The sequence below is a fragment of the Notolabrus celidotus genome, chromosome 20, assembly GCF_009762535.1.
Source record: "Notolabrus celidotus isolate fNotCel1 chromosome 20, fNotCel1.pri, whole genome shotgun sequence".
NCBI classification, from domain to species: domain Eukaryota; kingdom Metazoa; phylum Chordata; class Actinopteri; order Labriformes; family Labridae; genus Notolabrus; species Notolabrus celidotus.
In genome coordinates, this window is record NC_048291.1 from 23,613,131 (window position 1) to 23,638,840 (window position 25,710).

The 25,710-nt window shown below is 41.9% G+C and overlaps 1 protein-coding gene across 1 annotated transcript; it reads left to right on the top strand.

Moving 5' to 3' along the window:
* Positions 1-3,179: 3,179 nt before the first annotated feature.
* On the top strand, positions 3,180-24,503 carry ppp1r1b (protein phosphatase 1, regulatory (inhibitor) subunit 1B). The gene is made up of 5 exons (XM_034710542.1): positions 3,180-3,588; positions 17,439-17,522; positions 18,810-18,885; positions 20,071-20,208; positions 21,815-24,503. The coding sequence occupies exons 1-5, from the start codon at positions 3,475-3,477 to the stop codon at positions 21,964-21,966; spliced, it is 564 nt and encodes a 187-aa protein (XP_034566433.1). The 5' UTR covers positions 3,180-3,474; the 3' UTR covers positions 21,967-24,503.
* The last annotated feature ends 1,207 nt before the right edge of the window (positions 24,504-25,710 follow it).

The following is a 25,710-nucleotide window of genomic DNA, read 5'->3' on the forward strand; positions in this document are numbered from 1 at the left end:
TATTCAACAACAGCGAAGCAGATGGTTTTCATGACAGGTTAACTTCGTACCCTAATAGTGCAGTTTTTCTGACCCTTCATTTCAAGCTTCCTGATCTAGTATCAAGGTGCATTTCGACCAAGAGTGTCCGGGGTCTTTTAGCCCCCAGAACTACTTTCCCCAGAACTTAAAGGTTCCTGTGCCCCCATTGTTGTCTGCGTTTCGAGCACAGGCTGAAGTCACGGGTAGATTGTACAAATCAGGCCAGTGATATATGGAGAAAAAAATGTTATATTAAATAACATTTTGAAATCTTAATAAAAAACTAAACTAGTATGCATTCCCAGGAACTCCCTCTGTGTTTCAACAACTGTGTTAACTCCACAGACACTGTTACGTTCAACCGAAGGTCCCAGGATCTTTGAAAAGTACTACCTCCAAAGCAGGGGCTTTTCAGGGGGGAGATTATCTACCCCTGAACTAAATTTAGACCCTGGTTCCTCCGGTTGAAACGTAGTTCAGGGGTAAAGTCCATAGATCCGGGATAAAGTTCCTGCGGTGGAAAAACGCCTTTAATCTTCAACTTGATCATGTTCTAACGTGATTTTATATTTGTTTTCTAAAATGAAACCACTTTATATATTTTTGTAGTTACTTTGGTCATTAAATCTACAGACAAAGTTCATACTTTACCTGAGAGTTGTCATTATTTCCTTTAAAGATGAAGTGCCTCATCTATCTACCATATCTAGGCCAGCTCAGTCCTGGACCCTGTGGAGGTGGTGGCTGACAGGAGAATTATGGCCAAGCTGTCGTCTTTGATGAACATTTCTTTTCTATATATATTCTTGTTGAAATTCTTGTACTGTACACCTTCTTGTTTGCTGCTGTAACTCCATGAATTTCCCCATTGTGGGACGAATAAAGGAGTATCTTATCTTATCTTATCTTATCTTATCTTATCTTATCTTATCTTATCTTATCTTATCTTATCTTATCTTATCTTATTGTTGAAGTCTCAGGTTACATCTGACAACCATTTACTGTTTACTTTGCCAGTTTTTCACTGTCTTGTCAAGTCTATCTCTTCTTATTTTTTTATGTTGATGTTTTTCAAATTTCCATCTTTGCTTACTCTCCCAGGTTTGCCCATTTAGGTGCTGCAGCCAACTCTTCCTCTACAGTAACATAACCACAGTTGAGGAGAACAAGATGAATTTGAATTAGGAAACAACAATATGAAAAAAAAAATAGGAAATTCAAGTACTTTTTTGACCCCTGAAAAACTTCTGAACCTGCTGCTGTGTTTTACTTTTGAGCTCCAGACCCCCGTGACATCACTTCAAGGCGTGATATCAGGAGCACTAAAGCACACTTGTGACTCTGCTATCAGTGACGCAGGGTTTAGTTTCAGCCTCATACAGCATCTTTGAAGTTGTGGTCTTCCCAGTTATATTGGATTACTTTACAATCTGCCGTCCATATTCTCTTACACTGGCCTTAAAGGATTTCACAGCAGTGTGAGGTATAAAAAAGAACTGAGTTCTCCTGTGATCTTTTATGAACCGAATGTTTCTTCTAATGCCTTGGAGCAGACGATAAAGAGGAAGAGGCTCATCTGGTATTCCTTCTTTTGTCTCGCTGCATTATTGAGCACAGTGCTGACCTGAAACCAGCTTACCACCATGTTGAAATAACATCTTTTATTGCGTAGACCCCTTAAGTCAAACAAGTGCGCAGCATGTTTGTGCATATCAGATATCCTGTCCTAAATCTGTATTTGATTTGTTTGGATGTAGAACAAAGGCAGTGGCTTATGAAATATTGCACAAAGTTAAGCAACTTTGATGGAGCTATTTCCAGCGGCAACAGGTGAGTGAAAAGGTTCTCAGAAAAAGAAACAACTTAGTGTGTATTTTCTTATTTTTAGAAAAGCTAAAAAACATCCTTTCAGACTTAATATATTCATATCAAGAGATTTAATAATGAGCTGCCACCTGCGGGCATGTTTCAACTAAAGTACTTTTCCATCATAGTCAAACAAGCAAATAAAAACACCCACCTGAGTCAACACCCACATGGAAATGGTGAATAAATAACGTACTGGCTTGTTGGGCTTGCAGTGACCGGCAGGATAAACAATCAGTGGACTGTTAAATGTGTTTCTGGACTCTGTAGACAACAGTGGTGCTCCCAGGGTGCCATAAACACCTTGACCCCTCTCCTCTGTTCTGCCCACCAGCCCCTGGAGCCACCTCACTCCTCCTCCTCCTCCTCACTCTCCTCCTCCGCCCATGCCAAAGCTCAACTCTGCCCCGAGGCCAAATCCACTTCTCTTCACCGTCCAAATCCCTCTGCCATGCAAGTGAAATAACAGCAAGGCCCTGAAAATAGCTCTTGAACTGCCCTTCCTGCACTATTTCCTCCACTTAGGCATCAACACACCACCTCCTTTATCCTTCCTCATTCACACTCATGATTATTCAGCAGATTTTCTTCTTTTGCATTTTAAAAGTTGTTCATTATTGTAAGTCTGTAAGTCTGACTAACATGCTGTTTGCAGTTAAACATGCATTTCAGTGGGATTTGTCTCAGTTGTGATTTATAGCTAAGGTTATTGTTATTATATTTTTATTTTATTTTTTATTGTAGTTCTTATTCTTATTCTTATTCTTATGCCTTGTACAAAGAGAGCACGGTTTACTAAAGTCAAATTCCTTGTGTGTTCAAGCATACTTGGCGAATAAAGCTGATTCTGATTCTGAATGGGCAGCCTGAGCATTTCACTGTGAGGATGCATTCATTGAAAAACGTTAGTGCTACCTCACATTTAACATGACCCAGCTCATAAACCTTGTGATGTCAATAGCGTGGGCTTATCTGTTGGATCCCCGTGTACATCCCCCCTGCACACTCCATGCATCTCCTCTCTTGTTTATCCCTCCTTGCACTCCCTGCTCCCTCCCTCTCTCAGCTTAAATCTCTCATTCACAAATAGAGGCCAAAAGAGGCTCAGCTGATGTGATGAGATTATTATTTTTTTCTGATTACAAATCAACCTCAGCTTAGATGATAGAAAAACACCGCCCCTGTTACATCCTTTCCCCTCTCCTCCCCTGTGCTCAGGCTCCTCCCCTCCACCATGATATCTCCACCTTCTTTCAGACCTTTGTCCCTCCCCTTCTGCTTGCACCCACCCACTTCTCTCCCTCACAGATCTAAGCACTTGCCTCATTCACTCCAGCTGCACAGGTTGTGAGAGAGGGGAGAAATAGAGAAAGAGTGAGAACAGGAGAAAAAAGAGGATACTATTAGACACTGCTGGTGAGAGAAAGAGGACAGGAGGTGAAGAAGAAGATCTGTTCTGTGTACTGTGTGAAGGAGTAAGGCAGGAGACAGGTCTTCAGGGGTGGGAGGTGACTCCAGGAGGTTATAGTGATCTTTGGCAGCGACCTCTCCTTTCTGCTGGGAGTCAGTCCTCCAGGATCCAGAGCCATGGAGCCCTCCGTGTCGACTGAGGTCGAGGGGGAGCCCAAGGAGAGGAAGAAGATCCACTTTGCTGTGCCGGCCTCTGCACCCACCAACCTGGACCCTCGACAAGTGGAGATGGTGAGCAGGAAAAGAGAGATTGTGTTTGACCCAGAGAAAAATACGTGATTCCATTTAAGCTTTAACTCTACTTTTTATACAATGTTGAATTTACACTCCTAGTTTCCCCCTCTGCCCTCCATCCATTCATACAAGGATGCAGCAGCATCTTTTACTGTAGCTATAACTTGCATTTGTACAAGTGGATGAATGTCTCCACTTTAGATCATCTTCTCTTTGCATCACCTCGTTGATCTGCTCTGTTTCATTTTTGACAAGTTCCCCATGCAGAACCAGGTTTGCTTGGTTTGTGTGTCACATGTTTAAGAAATAATTATGACATTTCCCCCTCTTGGTTTCCTCATGAGATAAGCGCCCTGATGTCTCATCTCATCTTGACCCATTCAGCAGCGTTGTATTGACACAAAGTCATTACCACAAGAAGCGGTACAAAAGGGAACAAAAGGCCCTTGACATTTAGTTTGCGGCGTAGTTGCCACTGTTAATAATATGTGTTGTTTCTTCTCTGCCTGTTTGCCCCCTCTGAATGGGAGTGACCTCTGTTATCTGAACATTTGTCACTGCAATCTTTCATCTTGTTTGGCCACAGAAATGTCTTTTAGCTGACTCAGCCTAATGCTTTGAAAGGTTTCAGCTCATTTCTGAGAGGGCAATACAGACATTTCTTTTTTGGCTCAATGCTGCAAGCTCTTATTTTAGAGCACAGGAAAGTGGGCCAAAGCAAGAACCGTTTGGTTCTGAGGTAGATTGAGGCCAATGGCTCTTCTCTCCTGAGGGCTCGAGAAGAGATGAGAAAGCTCAGGCAGAGATGTGCTATATGAAGGACAGCAGTGAAAGATAGATGTACAACCTAATCTCTTTATTCACCTGTCTGGTGTCAGCTCCCTAAGTGCCTGTCCCTGTTTCTTAGATTGTATAAAACATTTTTAAATGAACTAGAGGGACCTGCAACCATTCTCCATTTCCTCTTTAACTAATGTGCAAGAACATTTCAAAAGTGCAAACCAGCTTTCAAATTATTTTAACCCAACACACAGTTTTGCACAAATTCTCCTCCTAGAAACTTAAACAGAACTTCAAACTTAACAATTTGCAGAATTTACATTCCATGTTGCTTCATGAGACACAGTGACACAGAAACACAAGCCGTTCCTCTCCCCCTCTCATTCTCTCTATCTCCCCTGCCCTGTCATCGCACTCTGATACCTATCATCTCTTCCAAGAAACCACAGGATATCCATCTACCATATGTGAGCTGCTCTTCCTCTGCAAAAAAAAAAAAAAATCTTCCACTTCCGTCTGTTTTGGGGAGGACCTTATTTCTCAATCACCTTCTGGTCAAACAGTGATCGGATACATTCAGTATGGTCGGCTGGCTCCTCTTCAGCAGGTAGACCCATGGTTTCTACCGTCAGATTAAATGTGAAGCTTTTGAAACAGCTCAGTGTTTCTGCAATCGATAACAGATTACTCAATCACCCACAGCAATGAGATGTTTCAAGAGTAAACAATAAAAGCATTAGTCAGGATATTGATTATAATCTCTTTAGAGTGCTTGTATTAGATATTGTGTGCTGATTGAACAAAAGATGAGTGTCACAACAAACCTGCTGAAGGAGAGTACAGGAATCTGAACAGGAGGATGTGTTTATGTGTTTTAAAGCAAATGGCATCCACACAGAGCTGTAGGAGTCTCCAGGGATGTGTGGGTGTGCAGGGGTAATGGTTAACACTCATTTCACTCGCTTCCCCACCCACAGCAATTTCAGTCCATCTTTGTTAATGAGTTACAACGACTCCACCATTCTTCCGAACTTGTTGCACAACTGCTAACTCCTTCCTGTTCTTTCCGATGGCATTTAAACCCCAAAACCACTATCGACTGAACTGCTGGGGCCTTGTTACCATAGAGACGGGCTGCACAACTATGTTGCCCAACGCTCCCCCACAGTTGGCATCTAAAAGGTCAACTTTAATAGGCAGCTCTGTTCGTCTGATAGGCTCTTTACGTTGATGCTGTAGCATGTTAATTAGAATGCATGTGTTAATGCTTTTAATGCTGCAGGTTTTGGTGTAAGAGGCCCCTCCATACATCCCACTCAGTGACAGAGTGCATTGTGGGAGAAAACAGCAGCTTTTTTTAAAAAATGCCTCAAAAGTCCATCTTAATCTTACTAGGTATTTCCAGTCAGTTCTGCAATTTTAACTCTGAAGAAATATATTATTTAAAGGCACTGTAAGAGACTTTCATGATGTGCTGATTCTTGTGACCTCTGTCGACTAAATCTGTAGTGTTTTTCCAAGACGAAGACTGCATTTCCCATGAGCACCATCTCTCAGTGTCATAAAGTTACCAAAGTATACACTTGGGGTCTAAATGAACCAAATACCAATCTTCTTTTTGATGCTATGTTTCTTTGTTCAAAGAAACTTTTTGCAGGAGGCAGAGTGATGAGGTCATGTATTGATTTGTAGCTACATTGAATGATTAATACTCTACCATGGGTTATCTTACAATAGTGGCCAAAAGTACAACATTAGGCTACCCGTCACTGCCTCTGTGTCATGATGTGTTCTCCGGTGTCCCAATAATTGTGCAAATAACATACATATGCCCACGGTTTAACTCTCTAGTCCTCAAAGAACAGCTCTTCATAGCCATTTTGCTCTTTTACCAAGTCAAGCCCTGGTTGTAGAGTTTCTCCGTCTAACACAATACTTCAAAAAGAAAACATACACTTTTTGCTAAACCTGCTCCAGTATCAGCAAACATTATGTCAAGAAACGTATCTAAAGAACAAAACTTCCTCCTGCTTGATAACTCACTGCCAAACTTCTCCAGAGGAGCTCCAAACAGCAGCTTCTGGACAAAAATCAACTCCCCTTTTTTTTCTTTGTAGCAGAAAATCTGACCTGAACACAGACATTAAAAGTGGCTGATAATCTCATTTTACTATGTAGGTCATCAGTGAAGATAAGATAAAGATAAAGATAAGATATTCTTTATTTGTCCCACAATGGGAAATTTAAATGTTACAGCAGCAAAGTAGACAGTGCAAAACAGTATGAAGCAAACAAGAGCCTATAAAATAGCAATTATTAAAAAGTTATTAGCAATTAAAATTAAAGAAGTAAAAATAAGCATATCTTACAACATATATATACAACTAAATAAGTAAATTAACAAATATTTCCAAAACCAATGACGCAGTGAAAAATCTGCACAGACTTGTAGCCGAGGTATAAACAATGTACAGAACAGAACTGAGAAGATGGGTAGAAAGACGTATTGCACATGTAAGAAGAGAAGGATGAACTGAGATGAAGTAATTATTGCAAGTTAAAAATAGATTGGGGAAATATTGCACTTGAGTCCGTTTTGGTGATGTAATTGTTATTGGTTATAGATCATCAGTTATTATCATCAGTGTATGAGGCAATATTTCAAAATCAATTAAAAACTGCTTCAGATGTCTACAAGGCCCTCCTAAAAAGTTCACATCTATAGAAAGTATTTTAGTTCAGGCACGGGGATTGTATTTGTATTTAGCCAGGTTTTGCAGTGTTTGTTGGTTGCATCTTCTACATGATATAAAGGGGGACTTCAATCTTATTGTTGGTGTTCAAGGCATCAAAACAAAACTTCTTATTTCTGTCCACACTGTGAGAAAACTGTCCTTGAGATTCTGTAATGATCAAGGGCAACCTCAAAGTCACTTTGAACACAGGGTTAGACTTCTTCCACTTGTTTTGAAAAATTTAAGCTTGACTCTAGCCAATGATATGTCTATTTTCATTCAGATTTTTTTGTTTTGCTTTTATTTTTATATTTGGGGGATTTTTTCCTTTATTTTGAGAGGGTAGCATGAGAAAGGCAGGAAAATTGGAGGGTTAGAAGAGGGATGACATGCACTAAATCATGCCAGGACCAGGAATTGATCCCCTGACCAGCCTCTGTATTTTAAGCAAGATGTGCCGTCCAACAAGACCAACATGACCAGCCTCTGTATTTTAAGCGCCTGCTCTAACCACTGAGCTAAACCAGCACCCCAATCAGTATTTCTTAAGAACTCATCCGTCATCATGTCCTTGCTGTGTCTACCCTTCCTGATATCTTGCACTAAACCTGCAGTGCTGTCCTGCCTTCCTCACACCTTCTTAAAATCTTTCTAGAATAACTGAACTTTTAAAGATGATCATGCTTTGATAGTCTGCACATCAAGAGTTCAAAGTTGTTGCTGTCAGCATCAACATGGAGAAAGCACATGGCCATGTTTACCATCCCTACCCTAACTCTGCACAAATCCACACACACCAATCCTGCGTGCTGCAGCAGTGATGTAGGGTAATGTGCGTAATGAAGAGAGATTAGGGTCATGGTGCAGACGCTGCATCCCTGATTCCCTCCAAGTCTGCCTCCCCGTGGACTAAACAGGCTCACATCCCTCCATGTTTCCCTTCTCTGATCTCAACATGGTCAGCACATGTTGATCCTTTGATTGATGGAAAACTCCAAATATGAAAGGGGATCTCAAAGGGCAGAGAAGGACTTCAGACCGCAGCCTTCCTTTATCAAATGAATCCGTATTAAACCTGAAACAGGGCGCTGGACGGCATTATTTTGGTCCCCCTGCCCCGCCCACACTCCCCGCCCTATCACTCACCCTCCCCACCACCACCACCTCCACCTCTCCAACGCCCCTGCAATCCTCCCGGCTGCCCTCCACACTTTAGTCTCTGGGTAAAACGTCAAACAGCGACCTTTGATGCATCGTGTGTTTGTGGGTAAACATTAGCAGTCTGGGGGACTGTCAACATGCACTCCCAGAAAGAACATCTTGTTGGACGGCACAAAGCATGGTGAGGGTGCAGTGATCTTTCTCTTGCATGTGGACGGTCAGGAATGTCACTGTAGTGGTGTGACTCAGTCTGCCCAATGACGTGACCACGTTTATGAAAATGAGTATTTATGTTTCCTATGGTTTTCTGCCCATGCGGTTTCTTAATGTTTGTAGTGGCAGATCTAATTGGGAAAGAAAATATTTAAAAAAAGATGAACTGCCTGCTGGAAACCACAGATTGTAATTGCAGTTTGGACACAATCAATGGTTCTCTGTGTACCATAGGTTGCGTATGTGTTTGTTTCTTCCTGGTTTTGACAGTCCAGGGTTTTTGATTTGTTAATAACGCTATGAAAACATATTCATTGCCTAAGTGTTCTTTTTCCATCTTGTTTTCTCTCCTGGGCACAGAAGCTTGTTTTTTCCACTTAATCATTCATATTTAATCATAAAGAACTCACACTGTCTTTATGACAATCATGACCAAACCATCTATCATCCTCTATTGACTGCGGTGCACATGGGCGTGTGTGTATTCTATAAACAGTTCACGAACATAAATATTGAGCATGGGTAGAGGGATTTGTTGCCTGATGACACTGTACACAGTGAGCTGAAAATGTGCCATGATGCCCGCTGAATCTCCGGCATGCATGAGGACTGCAGAGAGCTTGAGGGGAGGCCACAATAATGCACACCTCCTCAGGCTTCAACATTGTGGTCAAGAAAATCCTCTGCTGTTTTTTTCCACTTCCGTCACTCACTTATTGCTTCAGGAATCATTGTTATTCAAACATTTCTTCCGGGCATGGACAGAAACAGCCCCCTGTGGTCTGTTTGTCCACCTCTCACTGAACATCATCCTTTCTTTGCTCTCCGTGACATCACAGAGAAACCACAGTGCATCTGTTGCACTTCATTTTTTTACCCGTGGCCATAACAACAACAGCAGCAGTCATATCCACGATGAGAGGAGGGCGAGAGGATTAGAAAGGGAAGAGTGGCACAGTGGGGGAGAGAAATGAGGACGGAGGATAAAGGCAGGACAGGATCTGGAGCTGACTTGTCATCAGATATTGTTATGTTCAAGACAGCTGTGTGAAGATCTGTCCCCTTGAACTGAACCATTGACCTGCCCTCGTCGCTGCTGAATGTACTGGCAGCTTCAGGACGTGGAATCTCTTTCCGTCAAACAAAGAGTGACAAGATGACAAAACTAATGCAAGGACAATGAGATCAGTCTTGATCTCTGTGTCATCAACGCAGGGAAGACATAAACACTTGTCTTTGCTGCATCTCCTGTTGTAATCTCTTATTTTTGCACAGAGGATGGGACATTTTACATGTTTATCTACTTGCAACCTAATGAGCTTTTACAGCTTTGTCTTCAGTATGTTGAGAATAACCAGAGAACAAATAAGTAGGTACATGAAGATCACAGTGATCCTCCTCAATATATTCAACAAATCTTGATAACAAGCTTATTGCACTCAGTTTAATTTAAGCATCCCTTTGCATCCAAGCATCGATCTGTTAGCTAGCTGCATGACAGCCATGAGAGGTAACCTGTTCATCCATCACCTGAGGGCACATATTACATTGCAAATGACTGACTGTAGCTACAGACACTCTGACCTATGTTTACCTGTCGACCTCTGCTGACACCGCTGCATTTGATTGCATGAAGCCGAGTCTCCTTGTGTCTGCAGATTGTCAGCCATGCCACCATCTCCATGAAAGCTTTGATTGGCACCTCCCCTGTTGTTGCCTCACCCTGTGAACTGCTCCTGTGTGCACTGCGGCCTAGCAGGTGGCTTCCTGTCACTCATTAGAAATCAGCAAATTATATCTGTGCTGTGTGATGTGATGGTAAAACTTTCTTCCAGCAGTCTCTGGAACAAGAGGCCAAACAGTTTCCAGCAGCTAGTTACTAAAATGCTGGGGGTGTGTGACAGTGGAGAGTGGCAGGGGGGGTCTGAGTATGATATCATTCTGCCTGAGGATGCGACATAATTACATTACCTATTTTGGGGTCATTGGAGAGCTCCTCCAGATGCCATCCCCAGCCCATCTGTTTATCCAGCAAGCTAGTAGTGAGATCAAAGGTCACCGTAGAAATGTTGCTCGAAAGCTGAAATGCAACATTCAGCAGCCTCTCGGCCTAACGGGAATTCAGTGATGTTGTTCATCTGAATGGGAATGAGTGAATCATGCAGACCTGACAGACCTCAGAGCTTGCTGGGCTGCGGTTTGGGGTGTGATTTGCATAGCCATGTCCTTGACCCTCTTTGAAACAGCTGGAAACTCAACAGACAGGTGTCTCTGAGAGTATCTGAGTGTTGAAGCTGACTGATGACTGTCTGTCAGCCGTGTTTGGTATAGTCTTTGTCTGACAGTGATGTTGGTCACATGATAAACCTGATCAGGCCTTTGGTTGTGTTTTTGGCACTTTATGGACACATGTTGTTGGCCAGCTTTTTCAGGGAATAGCAGGTTGACTTGGTAGTTGGGTTTTGATACAGATACAGCTCAAACAATAAGAGTAGTGGAAAAATGTTTTCAATCAGTTTCTTAAAATTTTTAATAATTGACCATTTTCTGGACTCATTACATGTAAAATCTGATTTTTCAGGCGTTTTTCTATTTTGATTTGAATAATTATGGCCTACAGTAGTGTTGTAGTCAAGACCACATTAACCAAGACCAAGACATGTCCGAGACCAGAGTTCCCCGAGACCAAGACAAGGCCAAGACATTTAGGGATCGAGACCGAGACAAGACCAAGACCAAGGCAGGGCAAGACCGAGACAAGACCAAGACCATATATATCAATGAAAAATCATCATGAGAGTTAAAAAAATAAAAGACTTCTGTTTATTTTATTTAAGTTTGCTTTGAATACTATTGACAGGAACAAACCAGGTTTGGTTTTGTCTTAGTTGTCTTTCTTTTGACTCCTTAAGTTTAATTTTTTCTCTTATCACAGTAATGACAGGGACAAAGAGTGCATCAGTGGTGGTCTCGACCAATCTTGATATAAAATACGGAGTCCACTCAGTCAGATACCGAGACAAGACCGAGTGAAAATGCCTTCGATTCCAAGACCGAGACCTTAAATAAGCAGCCTCGAGACCAAGACCGGTCTTGAGTACTACAACACTAGCCTCCAGCTCAAATGATTGAATAAAGAGCATATCTCAAAATATAAGCACATTTCATTTCAAGTGAGTAAATCCCTTTTCAAACAGTATGAATCTCAGGTATCTCTCCAGTTTAGTACGCACATCCACAGTCATGGGAAAGACTGCTGATTTGACAGTTATCCAGAGGACGATCAACGACGCCCTCCACAACGAGCATAAGCCACAGAAGGTCATTGCTGAAAAGGCTGGCGGTTGGCAGAGTGTCGTATCAAAGTGTATTAATAGAAAGTTGACTGGAAGGGAAAAGTGTTGTTGGAAGAGGGACAGGGATGACCACAGCCTTGAGAGGATAATCAAGAAAGTCGATTCAAGAACTTTGGAGAGCTTCATGAGGAGAGGACTGATGCTGTTGTCAGTGAATCAAGAGACACCACACAGACGTCTTCAGGAAAGAGACTACGACTCTCATTCCTAATATCAAGGCACTCCTGAACCAGGGCGTCTGAAGCGTCTCACCTGGGCTAAGGAGAAAGAGAACTGGACATTTCATTTGGAAATCAAGGTCCTAGAGTCTGTAGGAAGAGTGGACAGGCACAGAATCCAAGGTGTTCAAAGTCCAGTGTGAAGTCTCTGCAGTCTGTGAGGATTTGGGGTGCCATTAGTCCAAAGTAAACTCAGCCATCCACCAGGGGGTTTTAGAGCTCTTCATGCTTCCATCCGCAAACAAGCAGCTTTATAATCAGGCCATTTCCTTTCCCAGCATGACTTGCCCACAGCGCCAAAACTACTAACAATGGTTTGCTGACCATGATGTTACAGTGCTTGATTGGCTTGCCAGATGTTTTCTTCACCCTGTATGTTGCATTGTTATATAAAATGTATGCGCACTAGAACACTAAGACACCCTCAGGTCACATTGAGAGAGATCATTCTTCACCTTGTTATGTCTCTGAACTCATTGACTGCTCTTAGATCACCACATGAGTCCGTGCCACTTAGTTTTTAAAGGGCTCACAGGGGGAGGGGAGCATGACACAGCAAAATAAAGGGCAAGTCAAAAATCATTGCTTTACATGATTTAGAGGGAGACACAAGTCCCTCATGAAAAAAACTCTGTACTTCATGTGCCTCTGCTGAACATGGAGTGTTTTTTCATGGGTGTATCGGATGCTGTGTAAATGTATTCCTAAATGATAGAGGCCGGTCCCTATGGGCAGATTCCATATCTGACAATCAATCTTGTACAAATCCATGTCTATTCATTTGCCTCATATGGATCTGATTGATGCAGCTAAATGTTTTAGAGAGAGTTGACACACACTGCATCAGAGGTCGGCCCATGTACTGCGCAGCTAACAGACACAGGACATGTAAGCTGACATGGAAAGAGATCTGAGGTGTATCTCTTTCTCTGTTGTCTTTGCATTCGGCCTGAACTGCAGTTTTAAAGTCGTTCTGACTCATCTCTCAGAGCCCTCGGAGACTCCTCCAATCTAGTTTATGCTGTCCTACTGCAGCTCCTTTTTATAGGCCCGACCACGAGAGTACCAGCTTCCAGGACTGCCACAGGGGAGCAGGCCCATATCAGCTGATCTGCACCTAGGCTCCCAGACTGCGCTGTGCCAACATACACATAAATGTTCTTACATACATACATGTTCATACATACATACATACATACATACATACATACATGTGCAAAGTCAACATTTACATATGTCTCATGTACAGCATCGACAGAGTGAGGTATTGGAGACCTACATTTAAATCTCTCCAGGTCTTTTGAAAAGTTTAACTCATCTATGCTATGAGACTTTTATTTTTATGGGATCTCTCAAAACAAATGTCATTATGGTTTTTAATAAAGCAAGAAAAACAAGGGCTTATTTTTTTTTAATAAAACAGGGCAAACAAAAACAAACATACAAGTGTTATCAGTTATTTTAACAAACAGTCCAGTCGAACAGTCTGCCATGCCATCTATTAATGAATGTCTCACTGCCCCCTCCAACTCTACCACAATGCAGAGTCAGCACATTATTCAAACTCACTCATCCCCTTTAGATAAACTAATGCATCCTCCTTTCCATGCAATGCATCATCCAGCCAGTGTTTTCACTGAGAATCAAATCTCAGTGTGAAACCTGGTGGGGTGAAGCCGCCTCTCGGGGAAGCCTGCAGGCGTTCACCTGTGGAGCTGCCGAAAGGCCACCGCAGCAGTCTGCATAAAGTCACTCAGTGCAAGTCCATAGCAGCTCTACTGATGCTGGTAGAAAAATAAACAAATACATAAATAAATAAATAAACAATAGTGGCCAGCAGAGGAGAGCATTTTGGAGATTGGGGGCAGGGGGGTTTAGAAGAGTAGATGAGGGAGGGGTGGAGGGATAAAGCATAGCAGGAGTAATCTCGCACGCTGTGCCCCAGTGTTGGCGTAAATGAGGAAGTCACATACATATTACGTAACACGGGCAGAGTGGGGCGGTTTAAAGGCTGGAAAATTACTGAGTTACTATGCGTGAATATGTCATCTGCCATTGTCAATGTGACACAGCAGCTTGGCAACGTCACCATCCCTGCAACCATCACTCTGCATGTGTGTGTACGGTTATTGTGCATGAAGGAGAGAGAGAGAGAGAGAGAGAGAGAAACATGGTTTGACAGCTCAGAATGCATTAATGTCCATCGACTGCATGCTTTCAATAATTCCATCCACCACACAACCTGTTGGACAACTGACCTGGGAGGGGCATGTCTCATCTTCTTGTTCCAGGGGGTCATTTGCTGACATTTCACAAGATCACCATGATGATGAGATGCTGACATTAGGAGGGCAGTCATGTGCATTTACAAACACATACACAAATGCACACACTTAGAGGTGTATAAATCATGTGAGCACACATCCAGGTGGACAGATCATCAGATTAGGCTTCTCAGTGACCTTCCATTTATCTCACTTTGTTTTTTTTATCTTAAATCTCGTCCTGTTTCTTTCACAAAAACCTCACCAGATAGTGTTGCTTCAAATATTTTAAATGCAGTAATCCATGTGTATTTTTTAAGGCATAGAGAAAACAAGGGCTCATTTTCATGATCAATTAGCTTCAACATTGAAATACAGGATTAGGGAGGTGTCAGTACAGTTGCATATCAATTTCATATCAATCAACTTATCGATTGGTAGGTTGATGAATTGAATTGTTTCAGAGCTAAAGTTCATGTACATCTGTAAAAGCATGTTTGCATGGTTTGCAGCTGTGCATTCATCGAGAAGAGCCATACAAGTGACCTCACAAACACACCTGGTCTGGATTGCTCAAGGACCAGTCCAGGAGTTCCCTCACTTTAAAGGCTTGAGTGCCACAGGACCTGGGCACAAGCTCAGTCATGGCAACATCTGGTGTTTTCTTTCTCTTGTGGGTCTCAGTGTGAGCCACCTCAGGCTGCCCTATGAGGCTGGGAGCAGGTGTCAGGCAGGAAAAGGCAGCAGGGTTCACAGCGACATGAAGCCCCAGGCCTCCACAGCTCACTGGGGGAGAGATGGGGGGAGACAGAGGGAGGGTGAAAGTAGGCCCTGTGGATGTTCACTGCTAAAACAAACAGAAAGAGAGAGGTTAGGTCAGGAGAGGAAAAGATAGAAGGGTCAGCAAGCAAAGGGATATTAATGTAAGTCATGAAACCCTGGTGATGATGAGGAGAGGAGAAGTGATAAGAGAAGTGAGGGTAATGTCACTGTCAGGTACTGAATGATGAATCCAGAAATGAACAGGATAGAGGAAGCAGAGGATCAAGTGAGATGGAAATGAAAGGTGAATGACAGAAACGCAGATACTCTGAGAGATAGTGTGAGAGATTCAGGGGGACGGGAAAGCTGGGAGTTGCGTGACGGGATTAAAAATGTGTGTCTGGTGTCATAAATAAGGGAGAAATCCACGCTCGATTACTCTGTGTTGTCGTGTTTGACAGTGGCAGCGTTCCACCACGCGGCACAGCAAGCCTCTGCTTTGGCAACATGTTCCTCACTCCGATGACGCACACCTCGCCTAACAAGACGGAGGTGAACCAAACACAAACTCTCCATATGGAGCACAGAGACACTAAACAGAGCCAGGCTACTTAACTCTGGGCCTGTGATGTTGTGTGGTGCCGTAAACAGCAGCGTGGAGGTTCATATCATGGCCAAGGTTGGCTTGTTCCTCAGAGGACACTTTTCAATACTTTGTTTGTCTGACCTGCCAAGTCCACTTAGCTGCTCTGCTCACACTCATTTTTCACTTTTTTATCCAACGTTTTTCAGAAAGGTTGTTTCACAGATGGCAGCTATAAATCATCCAGAATTACTGGAAAGTGAGTCAAAGCACCGAGCACTGCATGTAAATCTTTCTGTACCCTCCATGCTCCCTGCTCAGGGTGTTTCAGCATCAAGGTGATGTGCCAAACTCTTTTTAGTATCAATCCGTGTTTGAAGTTTGCTCTTTTAAGAATAACAAAAGTAGCTCAAAACTTGAAACTGTGTTAGATTCAATGGAAAATGGAGCTGAATGAATGTTTTGGGATACTGATGATGCTTTAAAGTCACATTAATTTTTTGCACATTACAGCTAATCAGGCAACTTCTGCCCAGTCTTCATTTGCACATGAGCTATAAAATCTTTATACCTTCCTTTTTGACTCTTTAAGCCTTTGACACCTTCAAGATGTTGTTGTCATTTTAAAGCTCCAGTGAGGAGCTTTCTGTTTGTATCGATTTTGGCGCTCCCTGTGGTCAAAGTGCTGCATCTTATGTCATTACTGCTTTTATCCTGTACGCATTAGTAACATGAAATCTCCCCATCTTTTTTTTTTTTTTTTTAAGTTATATTTTTGGCCTTTTTGCCTTTATTTTATAGGACAGCTGAAGAGAGACAGTAAATGTGGGGAGTAGAGAGTGGGGGAAGACATGCAGGAAATGGTTGACCAGCCAGGAATTGAACCGGTGTATGTGGGGCACTTAGACCTCTAGGCCACCAGCTCCCCATCCCCTGTCTTTCTTTAAACCGTCAACTGAGAATGCTTGCCGTGGAATCAAAAGTCTGTTCGTGCAGCATGCTGCGTTACCTGCAGCAAACAGTTTCAAGCATTAAATAATACGTATTTAGAAAGAGTCGTTCGTTAAAGTAATGGCTTTATACATCAGTACTCATTTAGTCTGTTTCCTAACTGGCTTAAAATTCCTCACAGGAGCTTTAATGGCGACTTATACAAGTGCAGTCACACAGACCAGCACAGGGAGGTGAGCTACAGGGGCCGAGCATTTCCTGTAAGGACAGAGAGTTCACTGTAAACACTCAGTAAAAGGAGTGTCTGGGCTCAATGCTGGGGCTCATGAAGTCCAAAACCCTCTTTTCCATGGTGCCATTATTTGTGAAAGACTGTGCATGGTGATCAAACACACGAAGAGTGTTCTGTGTTGAGTGAGGACCAAGCTCAGTCTGAATAACTCTGGAATAACTTGAAGGTATAAGCTGGATTATTTTAAACTTATGCAACAAACACCAGTCACCTTTCAGTTCTACACGACTTGTTTACTCTTTGTGTGTTTCTGTAAAGTCAGAAAGTAATGCAAGTCATTCTCTGCCCCACTGACCGTAACCTGATCTCTGACCTGGTCAGTATCCAGCACTGAAACATGCTGCTGGCTGTTGACCCATCACCCAACTGGGCAGCAGCACTAATGAAGGGAGCGTGGCCTCGACGAGAGCTGTCACCATTTTCCATCTGATTTCTGAGGCTTTGTGCCGAGCATCATGAATAAAACATTGTTGACCAGTTGAATCATTCATGTGTTTGTGGCTGTCTTCTCTGTTTGTGTGTTTGTGTGTAGATTCGGCGCAGGAGGCCCACACCTGCCACGCTGTTCAGAGTAGCTGACCAATCATCTCCTGAGGACGATCAGTCCACCCATCAGGTAAAGGTGAAGGCGACACACTTCTAATGTGATAGTTGTCTACTCATTCTCATCCATCCTTTAAAAAGTAATGTCTGTATTAGACAGCATGACCGCGGACTTTAACTTTCTATGATGATACAACCTTTTTCTGTCCTGCAAAACCTCTGATCCGTCTATCGTCACAAACTCATGTTGCTTTGGGCAGCCATGACTCAAAACCTGGCACTGTATTTCAAACTTAAGTTTAAAGGTTTATCATTGACCTCAGAAATGGCAATTTAATGGAAAAAAAACTTTTAATGAAGCGGAAATTTTGGAGAAAATGAGCATTTAAACTCTGTGATGACATTTTTTGTCCATTTCTTAAAGTCTAGTCAAATCTTAAAAACACAACTTTTAATTTTTTTAAATTTTTTAAATTTTTTAACCTTTATTTAACCAGGTAAAACCCCATTTTTACCTGGTCACGAGGGTGACCTGGCCAAGAGGTCAGCAGCACTTCATAAAAACAGTTACACAAAAACGACAGTACAAATTAAAACATACAATTCATAAATGCATAGTGTTTTACAATATGAATAAGAGGTGTGGAGGCTGTAACAAAACAACAAACAATAATTTAAGGTTTAAAACACAGGCACTGTTCAGTGCTTTCACGCTGTCTGTCCCTCAGGATAGAAGGGAAGGCTCCAAGTGGAATAAAGTTCAGAGAGTTTCAGTTTAGTCTGTAGAGCATTCCATGCCATGGGGGCAGCAAAGCTGAAACTTATTTTTCCAAATTCAGTCCTTGACGTATAGGAACTGATTTTTCTCTGCACTAAAGCGCACAAATAGTGAGGAATCAAGCCTAAAAGAGCCTTATAAATTAGGGTCAGCCAGTGTTTGTATCTGCGTGCAAGAGGGTTCTTAGAGTGTGTGTAGATGCATGCACAGATTACATTTCTTCCATGGATTGCACACCAAGAGAGACTTACAAGATTTTATAAAAGTGTTTTTGTAAGTTAAAGGAAAGAACATTTAAGCCCTCAAAGTGCCTCACTGTGCAGAGTGATGGATAAGGAGGTATACACTAGAAAGCTTTTTCCACTCCTCAGCTGAAAGACGGAAAGTTTCTGCATTCAACCTTAAATCTGATGATCACACACAAGGGGGAAAAGGGATTACATGTCCATTCAAACAAGTAGTCAGGTGTTGTCACTCCTGTTTTTCCTAACAGAGTATTTTTACTAAAACGCACCTGAAATGGATTTTGGGAGTGGTATCCTGTAAGTTTCAGGGCTGATGTTTCCCCTTGTTTGTGCGCAGTGGGTCGTTGGAGAAAATGGAGTGCTCAAACCCAAACGTGTCAATCCAAATGTGTACCAGCCTCCATCACTTAAAGGTAGGTGTGAGCCATGTTTACACTACAGGTGGTGCTTCTTCTGTGTTGTGGCTCGTCCTCGTGTTTACGCCCTTCTCCTTTTACCGTGCTTCACTGCTGTTCTCTTCTTCCACGCTTCACGATACCCAACAACAGATTAGAAAGCATGAGACGGGATACACATGAAGCGAAATGCTCAGTTTCTTTTTCGTCTTCCTGCATGTGCATGTGTGATATGCATCGGCTTGTTTCCGTGAGTCGCTGCTCTTAGTGTACTATCATGAACGGGGTGTGTTTTTGTATAAGAGAGAGAGAAAGGGAGAAAGTGAGAGATTAGAGTGTGACAGCTGTGAGACACTGAGTGTGAGTCTAGGAAAGTCTGGATCATCCAGGATTACAGTCAGTTGTGTATACAGCTGTGGTGCACACACTGAGGAACACACACATATGGGAAGGATGGGATGACAACAGCAATATACTTTCTTTGCATCTTTATGCTTTTGGCTTCCTGGGGGTTGATTGTAAAAGGGGCCTGTGAGCAGACTTTTGTCTAACTGGGAGTAGTGCATGTGTGTGCGTGTGTGTCCCATGTTGAGTGATGATATAATGAAGCCACGTTACTGCATCAGAAATCTGCCCTTCAGAAAGACTGAAAGAGAGAGCTTCCTCGGACTCATTTCCAGTTACATAACAAACCTCAAGCCAGGATAAGTGACCTGCCACAATGCAGCACTGAGCGTCTGAGGGTGGGAAAGAGTGAGAGAGTGAGGGGAGAGGAGCCAAGGTGACCCAGAGGGGGTGAGAGTGGGCGACGAGGTAGTATCACAAAAGAGAGGAGAGGAGAGGGAAGAGTGTGAGTCAGCACAAACGGAGAGTGAAGATAAACAGATGAGAGAAAGAGAGAGGAGCAAAGCTCAGCTACACCAATCAGGGCGGAGCGTCGTCCTTCAGCGGCCTGTCTGTCTTTCTGTCTCTCTGTCTGCCTGTCTGTCAGTCAGTGCATGTGTTTATTTGGCTTCTGCTCACTGGCATGTCAGAGCAAAAGAAAACACCCTGTGAGGCTTGATAAACACTGTTGAAGCGTGGTGAAACCAAAACGACAAATCCCTCTATCCCTGTTTGTGTTCATGTGTTTGTGTTCCCTTCTCCCTCTGTACGTGTGTGTGTTTGTGTGTGTGTGTGTGTGCTGTGTTTCCCTGTGTGTAGCTGTGCAGAAGATGGCTGAAGCACATATGCAGCACCTAGGTGTCTACCCTCCTTTGGAAGACCCTTATGAGGTGGATGAGGATGAAGACAACTGGCAGAGACAGGCGGGAGTGGACACGTCTCCCACCAAGGCTGCTGGTGAGAGGGAGGCTCTCTGACAAACAGCAGCAGCTCAACGAAACATCCCTGCTGTTGTTTTTTATCAGAATAAATACAACCTCAGGCACTTTGACACTGCTAAAAACAGAACTCCTAGAATAGTGCTTTTATTTTCAAGGGTTGCTGAATTTTTCCTGCACGGATTCCACAGAGCTTTAAACATTTATCTGAGACAAATTTTACTTTTACAACTTCAATCCTTGAAATAAAAATCCTGGGAATCAGAGACAGTATGTTGATTTAGAATAAAGCAGTGTAAATTACCTGTAGGTGTATTTTTCCTTTCAGTTTGCATGAATGGTTGAGTTTGCTCCTCTCCTTATATATATTTATCCTGATGTCTCTTCACTCCTCACACCTCACTATCCATTGCTTATACAGAGACACACTTAGACAGATAACGGTCACATGCCTTTCTATGTTCAGATCAGTATCAGGTTTAATCTCATTGAGCCTTTTTTTTAAAGTTAAGGTAGACTCATCCCAGCATGGTCTGCTTACCTGACTCTATTACCTGAGAAAATCCAAACCAGACTCCAAACTTCACAACCTGACATAGTTTTGACAATTTTGCTTAATTTTTGGTTTATTTCTTCCAGTCTGTGAGAGGATAACTTTCAAAATCTCCCGCCATCCAGTTTGTATTTTACAAAACAGGAGAAACAAACTGACGCTAAAGAAGATGGCAACATCAGATTTGCTCTGAGAGGAAACGTTTATGCTCCTCTGTGGGCCGACCAGGTGTGGAGGTGAAGCTCTGTGTGCTGATAGATGGCCCAGGTGTCATATTAGACCCCCTGCTATCTCTCTCTCTCTCTTCCTCTCTCTCTCTCCCTCTCTCCCTCTTTCTCTCTCTCTCTTTTGCCCCAAATCTGTCAAAGGACACTCTGCAGCTGACTAAAGGCCTGGAGCTAACACCAGTACAAAATGTAAAAACAGGAAGAAATCTGTGCTGATCCTGCTTTCTACTTGACTCTCTTCTTTCTCTAAAGTTTTTGCACATCAGCATAAAAATCAGTACAGGTCTGTTAAGAAGAAAAACAAACCAAAACAAACTAAATCTGATGCTGAACTCGGCTTTTTTTGCACAAACTCTCTCGTATAGGTGATTTTTAATCCAAACACAGCTGCATTTCATTCAGAGTTATCGCTCTGTTGTTCAGATGATGGGATCTCTGTATGATTCTTTTTGTGAAACACAAAATACCCACACAGGATGTGGAGAGATCTTCATGTGGGTCATTTGGTCACTGTGTTATCACAGACAAAAGCCAGATCAAGGTAAACAAATGATAGAATCAGGTAGCTTCAGTTACATCTGATGCAAACTTGGAGTAAGAAAATGAGCAACTTATTCCTATTTGAGAGATTTTTGGTGATTTTTCTTTAAGAAACCAAACACAGATCATCAAAAAGTAACAACTGATTACTCAACTTGTTGTTTTGACATTACAGTAGTGGTAATATCACAACAGTTCTTCCTCTTACATCAGAATAAACATCGAGATCCAAACCACAGACACTCCACACAAGACATGTTACAGAGATGAACTTCCTATCCCAACATCTGTCTTTGTCTCCTCAGGTCAACAAGAGACAGCGACCTCTGACAACTCAGACAAGTTTTCCAGCGTGAGTGAGACGGCCAATCAGATCCCAGCGGCCCAGGAGGAAGAGGAGGAGGGGGGAGGCCAAATCAAAGAGACAACAGTGGAGAACAGTCGGGGGAGTAACTGAGAGAGAGCGAAAGAGAGCAGGGCAAATATTTGGAGGGAGAGTGAGGATGTTAAATGAAAGGGTTAAAATCTGACACGCTCAGAAACAGACGAGCGGTGGGAGTGGGGTTTAGTGGAGGTCAGTGTGTGGAGACTTGATGAATGAAACTTCCATGAGTCCAACATGTGAGTGAGCTGAGATTAGTCTGATCTGTACTTGTGCTCCTCTGAAGGGTGAGCTGGACTACAGCGAGGAAGGAGGGCCAGTCTGAGTCTCAGTACTGAGCCTTTTATGAGCAGGTGGGGAATGATCGACTGACAGAGCAGACTGCAGACGCCACTTTGGCCCCCTGAGTCCCTTTGTGTATAGTGAGAGTGGGCGAGTCAAGGTGAACATGACCAAACACCCTGAAAGAGCAGTCCTCCCTCTACCTTCATGCTTCTGCTCACAGTGAAACTTTTAAAGAGGGGAACACAGAGTACACACACACACACACACACACACACACACACACACACATGCACGCACGCACACACAAACACAAACACAAACACAAACACAAACACAAACTGTCTGGGCACATTCACAAATAAGGATGATTCTGATACCACCCTTTAACTCCAAAGTCTTTAAATCTGAGTTTTAGTTATAAACCATGACCCACATCATTGATTTTCAGCACATTTTGAGTGTAGAGTCCTGTGTGTAAATGTGCATGTACTGCCCCCCTGTGGTAGAAAAGTGATACTCCAACCAAGACACTGACAAATTCTAAATCTAAGGGGCAACATTGAATATTTTCAAAAAACTGAATGTAGTTTTAATGCTCCCTGGAGTTAAGGGTGTGTCCAGACTGTATTTTAATGAGGTGGTCCAGCTGGGGCAAGGACTTGTGTTGGGTTGACATTAAGTGGGTATCTTCTCAACTTCTTGCAGGACTCAAACAGGAGATATTTGTCCAAAAATCACAAAACAAAAAAACTTGAAAATTTCAAACAAACTCCTCTGGTCATAAATATATTATCGGCCATGTTTCAGTACCCTGACATCACTAGTTAATACATTTATGACTTAGAGCAGGACTTTGCTTGCAATTTTTGACAGACTTACCCTCTCCTATTATACACCTTTCAAATGAAATATATTCTTCAAGTATTTTTCTTCAAAATAAGATCATAGAAAAATAAATGCACTTCATAGCAGCCATTGCCAACACAGTTTAAAAAGTGGCCAATCACATTTCAAGGAGGGTCCACGCCCCCCCCCCCCCCCCCCCCCCCCCCCCCATCTGGACACGCCCCTGCCTTTCAGTGAAGTAACTTCCTGTTTCTATCTCTGTGGTTAGAGTTGTTGTTTATTTCAGAGTCCATCATTTCCATGTGGGATTACATTTCCTAATGAAGCATTAGAGATTGATGCAGCCTGTAATCCAGGATTACATTTAATTATTTTAATCTCATTGATGTCACACAAACTGTTAAAGGTTATAAGTGACTACATGACTATTACTCAGTAGAAAAGTATAAATAATGAAACAATACTGGTTGGAGCATCACTTTATGTAACAATGCCTACAGGGAGTGAATGTGTGTGTGGTCGATCATGCTACATTTTCATAAATTGAATCTTTAAAGGGCAAAGCTACCTCTGATTAGTTTGAAATAAAGAACCCAACCATCAGCTTCATGATGCATCACACTTTTAGACTCCACTCGTTGTAAACTGACACCACTTTGAAGGTTAAAAATTATAATGTACGATATTTTCCAATACTGTTACAAAAGACTCATTTGGGATTTTTCAGCGCTCACAGATCTCCTTTTGTATGTTAACACTTTTCTATTGTTCTCTTTTTAATTGTCGTCTCATGATTAATACGTCATGGATCTGTTGTAAGAGCTATTTTTCTAATCTAACATGCAGTGTACGAGAAACTCTGTCTTGTGTCTACTGTCTACACGCAACACACGTCTGCACACATGCAACATGAGGCCTAAAACCTGGGCTCTGCTGGTGTGAACGACATAAGAGCTGAAGAGTCACTGCAAAAACTGTCTGTCATCTTTTTACCACTGAAATACTTTGTCTGTATTTTCTTGCTGTCAACAATAATTTGTAAATGTTTTAGTTTTATGTGATTGAACTTAAAGTTTGATTCCACAGGATGAATTAATTCTGCTGTTTGTACCATACGGGATGCGGTTTGTACATAAAAAGTGTGTGAAACTTTTTTAACCTCTGACCTGTCTGAATTGTGGGATGACGTGATGAGCAGATTGAGTGTATTGAGGCTCTGCAGCCAACGCTGTCCTCTCTGTCCACCTCCCCTCTCCTCCTGGGCATGAAGAAGCCAAACATGGGAAGACATGTATGAACTCTCACGCCTGTTCTGTCTTTGTTTTATTTCATTTTTCCATTCTTGTGTTTCTTAATGTGATGTGGTTGTTTAAAAGTGAGCAACAGTATATCAAATAAAGGGTTTTCCTTTTCTCCTTTAAACTGATCTGAATGTTTTGTGTGAGAGAAATCTGAATTAAACAAGTTTGTTTTAAGCACAACAATATTCCTGTCTTTGTGACATATAGTAGCATAGTAATGATCTTCAACAAAAACTTCACCCTTACTTTAAAAATACCAGCAAGGTGATTGAATCACTGCATCTGACACCCTATACACAATTCATCTATTGCCAATTAAAGATTAAAATATTGTGATATTAAACAAATTGGAGGTTTAAGTTAATAAGTAGTTTCTTTAAATGCTTTGGATGAGCTGGATTCTACTGTTTCAGCATACATATCTCACAGATTTTATTGACACTGTAGAAAATTCAGTTATTAAAGACAACAAACAAAACATATTATTAGCCTCATACTGAATAAGTAACACAATTAGTCGTTTAAAACTAAGAGTATGACATTAAATGTCTTGCTTATACTTCTAGCTAGGCACGAACGCGGAAGTGGAGTTCAGTGAATGCTCTTGGCATCCTTAGCATTGGTCTCGTGATTGTTTTTTTCCGCATTTGGGAATTATAAATCTATCTACATCACAAGAAGCCTGTTAAATTATCCCTCCTTTATTTTCCTTCACTGTTTTTTTGACTCTCTCTATATTCCTATTAATTTTGTGCACAGACAATTTCAAAATATTTAACTTAAATGTCCTTACCGGAAATTGTTGTGCATGGTTCTGTGCTGCCTTTACACATTGGCAGTCAAATACTGCCCTCTGGTGGTTATGTAATGTAATTAAATTGAACTTTGACTCAACTCAACTTAATTTATATAGCACCTGTCATACATAAAAACATGTAGCCCAAAATGCTACACAGAATAACAGACCGTAAGAAAACAACAGCAATGGTAAAATTATAAAATGCATTATTAAAAAAAAGAAACACTAAAAAAATAAATGAAAATCAGTACAGTAAAATTAATAAAATAAGTAAGAGTGGATAGAAAAGTAAAAAAATAAGGTAGAGTTAACACGATCAGATGATGACACAAGAAGTAAATAAGACAAATAAATACATGTTAAAACAATGGTTTCGATAATAATGATTAAAATAATAGAAATAATAATAATAATAATGAACTGTCAAAATCTTTGGTGGGAAGGTTTTAGAACACTGTAGTGACATACTTGAATAGTTTTTTTCAAGTTCATATATTTATAACAACAGCAGGGCGCCAGGTTCTCACACTATACAGTACAAAAAAAAAACTTGCTCATACACTGTATAACAGGACATCATCATTCTTC

Excerpts from the sequence above, each read along its gene's own strand:
- ppp1r1b (XM_034710542.1), top strand. The coding sequence starts at position 3,475 with ATGGAGCCCTCCGTGTCGACTGAGGTCGAGGGGGAGCCCAAGGAGAGG. Across the intron at positions 18,886-20,070 it reads CCAGCCTCCATCACTTAAAG|CTGTGCAGAAGATGGCTGAA; the intron begins GTAGGTGTGAGC and ends CCCTGTGTGTAG. Across the intron at positions 20,209-21,814 it reads GTCTCCCACCAAGGCTGCTG|GTCAACAAGAGACAGCGACC; the intron begins GTGAGAGGGAGG and ends TTGTCTCCTCAG.